The 8,314-nt window shown below is 36.5% G+C and overlaps 2 protein-coding genes across 2 annotated transcripts; both read right to left on the bottom strand.

Annotated features, from left to right (window-relative positions):
- Positions 1–1,006: 1,006 nt before the first annotated feature.
- On the bottom strand, positions 1,007–5,041 carry LOC100176484 (protein HGH1 homolog). Its single transcript, XM_002128860.4, has 6 exons — positions 4,827–5,041; positions 4,036–4,414; positions 3,621–3,749; positions 2,788–2,978; positions 2,078–2,209; positions 1,007–1,225 (listed from the first exon to the last, which is right to left on the bottom strand). The coding sequence occupies exons 1-6, from the start codon at positions 4,971–4,973 to the stop codon at positions 1,130–1,132; spliced, it is 1,074 nt and encodes a 357-aa protein (XP_002128896.1). The 5' UTR covers positions 4,974–5,041; the 3' UTR covers positions 1,007–1,129.
- Positions 5,042–6,979: 1,938 nt separating this feature from the next.
- On the bottom strand, positions 6,980–8,308 carry LOC100186706 (cationic trypsin-like). Its single transcript, XM_002128932.3, has 4 exons — positions 8,188–8,308; positions 7,835–7,952; positions 7,390–7,529; positions 6,980–7,174 (listed from the first exon to the last, which is right to left on the bottom strand). Exons 1-4 carry the CDS (start codon positions 8,218–8,220, stop codon positions 7,034–7,036), a joined length of 432 nt encoding a protein of 143 aa, XP_002128968.1. The 5' UTR covers positions 8,221–8,308; the 3' UTR covers positions 6,980–7,033.
- Positions 8,309–8,314: the final 6 nt, after the last annotated feature.

Consider the following 8,314-nt stretch of genomic DNA (forward strand, 5'->3'; position numbering starts at 1 on the left):
GGTGGGGGAAGATTCTTCAGTAGCACCAAAATATATATTTTAGCACCTAAAAATATATACTGTCCAGTATGCCTTTTTACAGTATTTTAACGTTTAAATCAGTAAATTAATAAGACTTTAATGAAAATATCAAACTGCATCTTTGACCTCTGTTATTTTTTCTGCCACGACTGACATTCTGCCAAAATTTATTTGCGGAGTTACATAAATAGTGCTGCCAAACAAAATACAATTCGCAATTATTGTAATAAGTAAGCATATGTTGATTTTTTAAACCTATTTAAATAATGCTAAGATTTAATTTATAATGAATCAAAAACATACCTTTCTAAAGCACAGAAACTGTTTTAGGCATCTATTTTTAACATTCGTCAACACTTTTATAAAAACGCATTTTTGTCAGAATGACGCTGTAGAAATCCCAAAGTAAACGCATTTCAAAGCACTCATTTACTTGGGACCAAACTACTGTGTATTTGTAAAATCTTGAAATAACAGCACAATAAAATGATGGACGTCATTCGAATCCTTATATTTGAAAAAATAGTCTAATCGACTGCAGTACAACTAAAATATTTTCCATGTATAGAAACTACTGGGTCTGGGGAATAATGATGTAACTACCCAAGGGCACACACGCCCACAATAGTAGCAGCGAAGAGCCTTGAATCCATTACCTCTGGGCTCGGGATAGGCACGCCAATCAACTGTGCTACCCGGACTTCCTGTATAGAAACCACAGGAGACTGGGTTTGATGCCCAACACAATACTATTAACAGCGTATATGTCTGTGGGTAAGGCACAGACATTGCTTCAACCGAATGATGTTATAACGACTGTTGTTGTCCCGTCACATGAGCATGAATAAGTTACAAACGTGGTAACTCGTAAGCAGGTACGAGGTGTATGAAACAGAACACCCATGTTATAACGACTGTTGTTGTCCCGTCACACGAGGATGAATAAGTTACACTCAAGTATCATTTAAATTAAACCTTATTCAAAAAAAGTGATGGACCTTTCATGTTTTTCAACCCAGGAACCATATTTACATAAAATGGAACGTAACCAACATGATTGCAAATTTAACACATTATTCAATAAAAGATAAAATGATAGTTTCTATATTTAACCGCAACTCTGCAATTTTTTCAAATGTTCTTCTGGAATATCGCAAGTTAATAAATTCTCTCTCCCGTCTTCTGGCTCATCAGAAATTAAGATCTGAAATTAAAAAGAAATCTGTTTACATAAGAAGGCCTAAACTATTCAAATAAAGGTTAAAGAGCCCAAACACACCTAAATGAACATCGCTTTATTAGATAGAGTGTGTTTTTCTAATTCCAACGACACCTTACTTGTTTTAATCGGTTCTGTATAACCAAAGATATTTCAGCTCAAACACCGTGAAATTCATAAAGCTGATTTGAAAGTTGCGTGGCGAAAAAATGGAGAAGTGTACTACCCACGTGACAAATCACGTCACAAAATTTGTTAAAGCCGCTCTCATTCAGAAAGGCGACAGGCAGTGTTTTCAGCAAAAAACGAGAAAACAAAAAAACTTAGGTTTCGCTTTTACATAAATCAGTCACGTGACTAGTACGTTCCTACGTCACAATCACGAAGCTCGTAGTAAAAAAAGGATAGCGCTAGAGATCACTGTTTGAGGACGAATATCTCCGCCTATACTGGACCAATTTTAATAAGCAAAGTATTTTTGGAATCAATAAAACAGTCGCTTTATGAATTCACCATAAAAAATAAAAGTGACGTGGGGTGTGTTTAGGCCCTTTAAGAGTTTGTATGAACTGTCATTGCCCGCCATGCGAGGATAAACAAGTTACATACGTGGTAACTTGTAAGCAGGCACGAGGTGTATGAAACATAACGCCCGTGTTATAACGACTGTCGTTTCCCCGCCATGCGAAGATAAATAAGTTACATACATGGTAACTTGTAAGCAGGCACGAGGTGTATGAAACAGAACACCCGTGTTATAACGACTATCGTTGCCCCACCATGCAAGGATAAATAAATTACATCTGTTAATTCCTGATAGATAAACAACTAATCCACCTGCACAAGTTTTTCACAGGTCTCGGCCACATCAGTGTTGTCATTCTCCGTCTCCCATCTGTACAACTCACGCATTATCACGTATGTGTTCTTGTCTTTGACATAAGCTCTGCCAGATTGAGTGGCGCATAACTGAAAACAATATACAGTAGTTATAGTAGATAACTAGATAAATTAACTGACAACGTTTAGCATGATGGGGTAAGATGGGACATGTTTTCTTTTTTTTCCTTACGCAATTTGGTAGTAAACATTAACAATTTACAATAATATTGGTACTACTAGATTCAACTGAAAACAATGTACAACTAGAATGAACTAACGAATAATTAACTTAATTTAACTTAATTACTGTTAAGTGATGACGTATTATGTTTAATAGGCATTTCTTCAACACCAAGTGTGAAATAAGTTTAAATACCGTCATAAAATAGTTAGACCTCCCACAAAAAGCAGACAGGTTGGTGAAAAAATAGAGCGCAACCACAACAGAGCTATACTCAAACAAAGTACGGACCTTAACATTCGTGCCTCGACTGTCCTTGCCCCATCTCACAAGGATGAACAAGTCACCAGCAAAACCAATATGACATAGTCTACTTTAAAAAAGGACCGGTAACAATCCCACTACCACTATTGTGATCCATCCAAGGAGAATAAATAAGCTACCGGCAATTAATTGCAAATAATAATAAACTTAAATAAATTACCAATGTCAACGCCTCCACCAGTATAACCCTCACATCTGGATCTTCCTCCCTTTGTTTATCCGATGGCAAATATTGAAGGTCGAGTGGAAGGCGATCGTTGTCGTCGTCGTCGAACTCCTCAGCGCCTGCTAGTGGGAGGAGCAGGTGAGGAAGAAGATCAACGTCCTCGCTTAGCAACCAATCGTGGCTCTCTGTGTATCAAATGGTTCGGAATCTTTTATATCAAAAATATATTTAAATAAAATCTATTTTTATCTGTCTTATACAATTGCCTAAACTGTCTGAGTGGGAAATTTAAAAGCACCAGATTTAAGTATGTTAGGATTCCCAAATGACACAGTGAATTTAAAAGGCTTTATCAATGTCTTTGGAAAATAATGGTTTTAAACACAGGTGTCACATTTAAAAAAATAAAAATAGGGAATATTCTAAATAGAGTTACACTCATAGTTGTCAAACATAGGAAACCTCATTGATTAATGTGGTGAATGCAATATACTTTGGCTCTGCTGGTTTGTATAGACACCTAACAGCAGGGTAAAATATGGGGTGACATTGTTAAAATACCGTTACACTCATAGTTGTCAAACATAGGAAACCTCATTGATTAATGTGGTGAATGCAATATACTTTGGCTTTGCTTGTTTGTATAGACACCTAACAGCAGGGTAAAATCTGAAGACTCTGAACAAATAAAAGCTATTTTTTCATGCAATAGATTTAAAGTTGTGCAAAATAATTAAACTCTATGAACTTTTGAAAAATTATGATTTTGGGCCAAGCAATATTTATATAAAAATGATATTTATAAACATAGCACAACCAGAACCAACCATATTCAAAGCAACAGTTTCTTATCGTGGCAGCAATTCCACCCCTGCGTTTCACCGATTTCTTGTAAGTAAGGAAAGGAAAAAGTTGGTTTATTCGAATCTTGGATTGGTCGAGGAAAAATTGTCGAACTACAAAAAATGTTATTAAAATTTAAGAATATATAAAATGTATATATATATATTGCTTGATGTTTATTGTTGGATAATAAAAGAAGAGTTGCAGCTTGTAATGTATATACATCAACCCTTAAGCACAGTAGCTATGGATAGCAGGGTGGGCAAATTAACCCTAACATTCTGTACTACATTAACTGCGGGGGCGAATTCAGGGGGGGGGGTTAAAGTGGACCTTTATACCAGGGGATTTATACCAAGTTTATTTACCATTTACTTGATGTTACAAATGTGATCCTACCTTCTGGAAGTTGAGTTAGGTTTGAGAAGAAAGCAGCCAAGTAATCCATACTGCATGACTTATTGTATTCCACCTTTGAAAATATTTCCAACAGTTTTGCGAGTTTGATTACTTTGGAACCGTCTGGATAAACATCTGCCAAACATTGCGCAACAACCTTCGCCCCATCCTTGCCTCTTGTGAGGTTGTTTATTATGCTGCAAACTTTGTCCGAATATGGGGATTCCCCATCACAGATAACTTTAAAGAACTCCGGCAAGATTTCATAATTTTTCAGCAGGATCTCGGAGGCACGTCCGTAAGTTGATAAGTTAATGATACAAAGGTAGCTTTCATTCACAACAGCAGGGTGAGAGTCCTTGGTTAGCGTCAGAATGCACTTGAAAATAATTAGGTATGTCATGTATGTACTTTTAGGTAGTTTAAGTAATAGTAATACATCAGGAAAATATTTTCACTAATAAAGTCAAGAATATAATGCTAGTGAACAATCCTAACACTACGTTATCTGTTGTTCCAATAATATAGTAGGTTGGGGTAAGATAGGACACCTTTTATTTAAATTTCTTGTTCAATTTAGTAGTAAACAAAAAACATTCGAATAAATATGAAACCGAAACATTACGACTCCCATAAAGTTTTGTCATTTATTTAAAACACGATTAAGTTATTTGGATATTACGTGTTGAAGGTGTCTCATCTTCCCCCACCTTACCATAATGTTCGTTTTTGCACACATTATATCTTATTTAACATTTACCATCATCACGCTTAAGGCTTAACCGCGTTACCTCTAACAGTTTCTTGTTATCAAATATTAATTTTTGACCATCAGGGGTTCCAGTAATAGCTAGAACGTTTTGAATCGCTGTAAGTTTGATTTCAAATCGTGTAGTTAGTTGTAGAAACTGCACGAGTTCTCTGCATGCTTCTTCCATTATAACCGATAATATGAAACTCTGGCACACCTAATGCAAAAACCTGAGGAATGATACAATTTACTGTAGGTGCATATTAAATATAAGCATATTTATACGTCTTATGGCTTATATTATCTAATAATTATAAATTATAAACCTAGGAAAATATTTTAGGACTTAGCGTTGAACACGTGAGTTCACTCATGCATGCAAGTTGTTTACATTTTTCCTTTTTCGTTTTAGATTATTTATATTTTGAAAGGGGTTAGGTTTATTTTAAAGAGGTTTACACCAGAGTCGTATAAACACCGAGTAGTCCAACTGCCGTCTATGTGTGTCCAAAATAGAGTAAACGTGGTGACTTTGACAAAGGGTTTAAACGAACTTGTTAAGTTTTGTTTGTGTTTTCCTATTGTGGGAAGGTGTAAAACAGCTTCTATTTACCTTACCAAACATTTTTTAGAAAAAATGTATAAATTTAGCCGCATTAAATGACTAAAATGTCGCAAATCAACCGCTTCTAATTCTAATTTTTGACTTTTTTGACACAGAAAACAAATAACACATGTTTTTTACACTTTTCAACCTTTAAATGTGTTTCTAGCCCCAAGTTTTTCTGTAATTTACCGAAAAACATACATTTTCCCTATACCTACTGTGTTATTTTGGACCCAAATTGCCGTTCAATTTGTGTTTTACGTAACAATGGGTTGGACTACTCGGTATTTCTATAGCTCTGGTTTACACGAACGACTAAATGCATAGCTAGTAAATGATACATGTTTACATATTCTCGCATGTTTCTTGGTAAAATTCAATGCTTGTTCCTGTTCCTGTTTTAAATCTTTAATGTTTACGCCGTCTAGCGGGAGCGAAAATTTAAGAAAAATATTATTTACTGCAGATGCCTTTTACATTATTTCGTCAAATTTGTTAAACACATTCGCAACATTTGCAGATTGCAACAACGTTTGCAATTGCTAACAAACTTTCTAAAAAAAGGCAAAGCAAGTACAAGACACGTATGTTATGACGTTGCAACGTGGGATGCCAGCAGCTGTTGATGTAACGAACAGTTGTGCTACTAATTTAGGCAAGCTAAACATTGATGTGCAATTACAAACATGAAGCCTAAACTTGTACAGGTAAACAAGCGTATATATTTACTCTGTGCTGACGTCATCGTGTCATCAAAACACCTGGGTTTAACGTCATCCCCTACAAACTTGTTTGTAACAAATTAACCCAGTAGTGGATCAACGACAGCAGATTTTGCGAGTTACAGTATGCATGAGTGAATGTAACTAACTTTATTCTCACATGGTGAGAAAACGACAGTCGTTATCACACGGGTTTAACACCTCGTGCCAGCTTACGAGTTACCATGTATGTTACTTTGTGGGTAATTACTTTTGGGGGGATTTTTTTTATTTTTTTATGTATGGCTGATAATTTGGACAACCCATTAGTGACCACTGGGTTGGAGTAATTGCCGTTAAGTGTTTTGCCCAAGGACACATACGCCCACAATGGTAGCAACGACATTAAAAAAAGTTATTAAAACGCTGGTTCAATTCATATAGTGTTAAAAAGTAACAAGGCTCCAGGGTAAAGACGGGGAACGTTTGTAATGAACGGGGGCACCGAAGAAAGGCATTGGTTGGTTGTGTTTAAAGTTTTAAACTTAAAAGCCATGTGAAGTGATAAGGATTCGGGGTTCGATAAGTTCGAGGTTTGATGTTACTATCGTTCGAGTCGCTACTCTTGTAAGTGTGTGTGTTTTTGTGGACGTTGCTACCACTGTGGGCGTATATGTGTCCTTGGCCAAAACACTTTAAATTGCTTCAACCTAGTGGACACCAATGCGTTGTCTAACTCTTCTTTCTACTCGGTATATAAATTCCTAGGCGTGAACACGATGCGCATTAAGCTTCTGCATATGCTGCGCAAGTCATTTATGTCGGAACTCGTATCGTAAAGTTAAACAAGTGATAATGGTAAAAGATTGGAGTCGTACAACAGAATATTTCATCAGTGTTTATTTCATTGCGAAATCCGCGTTAAATGTTTGGTTCCATTTAAACGTAGGAGTTGATGAAGCTGATGTAGTGAGACACTCTGGTGTAAACACCTGGGTAGTCTGGGTAGGCGCATCCAATGCCCCAAGATACGACACCGTGAACAGCACCGTTGCAAACGACTGGGCCGCCGGAATCACCCTGTAGGAATGTATGTGGTTATTAACAGTAAACATATGTAGATATATCGATAAAGATACTTTGTACTTAAATAAACGATTGTAACTTAAATATCTTCGCGTTGCAGGGCAACATGGGTGTTGTGTTTTATAAACCTCGTTACGAGTGAGAATTTGTGAGTGTTTGTTTTATGCGTTTTTTTTGTAACCGAATATTTTAAAGGGTGGAGAACTCACTTGGCAAGAGTCTTTTCCTCCAGTTCCCAACAATCCAAGGCACATCATACCATCATAGATCCCTCCACCGTATGCGTTGTTGCAGTCAGAGTTGGAGATGATTGGTACTTGTACACTGTATGGCTTGTCGGGGTAGTTGGCTGTAAAAATAAAACAACATTAAAGCTAAGGTAAGAGAGTTCCAAATGTTTTTAAACTATTCTATTTTATAGACGTTGCTGAATAAGTTAATATACGTAATATATACAATATTACATAAGTTAGTACCCTACTATAATGTAGTTTGCCCAAAATATGTAACGCATAGGTTTATAGGAACCACGTTTTTATTTATCAGGTTTTTAACGACTGTTGTTTTGCTGCTAATTCCCTTCTCTTTGTTTATTGATTAATTTGATCTTCACTATCGCATTGGGAGAGATAAATTAAACTATGTTAAACGTACATCCAACAATCTGGGTGTTTCCCCATCCAGATACTTTGCAGACAGTTCCTACGGCTGGGTCGTTGAATGCGGCTGGGAGGGTGGCGAATGTAACGTGGGAGTTCTGGCTGATGCTGCTCTGTTAGAATAAAACAAAGCTATGATTCAGATACATTAACAATACTACGTTATTGTATGGTTAGTCTATGTCCCATATCACTTGTATAAATTAATAAATGGAACTTATTAGATCCTATAGCGTGGTCGGGTAATGACAGTCGTAATGGCGGACAATTGCCCAAATAAACCAAATGCCCACAATGGTAGCAGAATCAAATCATGTTGTTACTAAGCGCCATACTTTAATAACTTACTGAGAGTTGAAGCAACATGATGTCGTTTTCCATGGTGTTACTGTTGTACTGTGGGTGGGGTACGGTCCTTACAACACTGGATGCTTGCTCGGTACCGTCATTGTTGGAAAGGCTGTAGTCTCCAGCA

This window comes from Ciona intestinalis, unplaced genomic scaffold (assembly GCF_000224145.3).
Source record: "Ciona intestinalis unplaced genomic scaffold, KH HT000435.1, whole genome shotgun sequence".
In the NCBI taxonomy this organism is placed as follows: Eukaryota; Metazoa; Chordata; class Ascidiacea; order Phlebobranchia; family Cionidae; genus Ciona; species Ciona intestinalis.

Bases quoted from the DNA above. Each gene is read 5' to 3' on its own strand.
- LOC100176484 (XM_002128860.4), bottom strand. From the start codon at position 4,973: ATGGAAGAAGCATGCAGAGAACTCGTGCAGTTTCTACAACTAACTACA. The intron at 4,415-4,826 runs GTAACGCGGTTA...ATTATTTTCAAG, and splicing joins ATAACAAGAAACTGTTAGAG to TGCATTCTGACGCTAACCAA. The intron at 2,210-2,787 runs GTAATTTATTTA...TATTGTTTTCAG, and splicing joins TGGTGGAGGCGTTGACATTG to TTATGCGCCACTCAATCTGG.
- LOC100186706 (XM_002128932.3), bottom strand. From the start codon at position 8,220: ATGGAAAACGACATCATGTTGCTTCAACTCTCA. The intron at 7,953-8,187 runs GTAAGTTATTAA...TTATTCTAACAG, and splicing joins TCATGTTGCTTCAACTCTCA to AGCAGCATCAGCCAGAACTC. The intron at 7,530-7,834 runs GTACGTTTAACA...TTATTTTTACAG, and splicing joins AAACACCCAGATTGTTGGAT to CCAACTACCCCGACAAGCCA.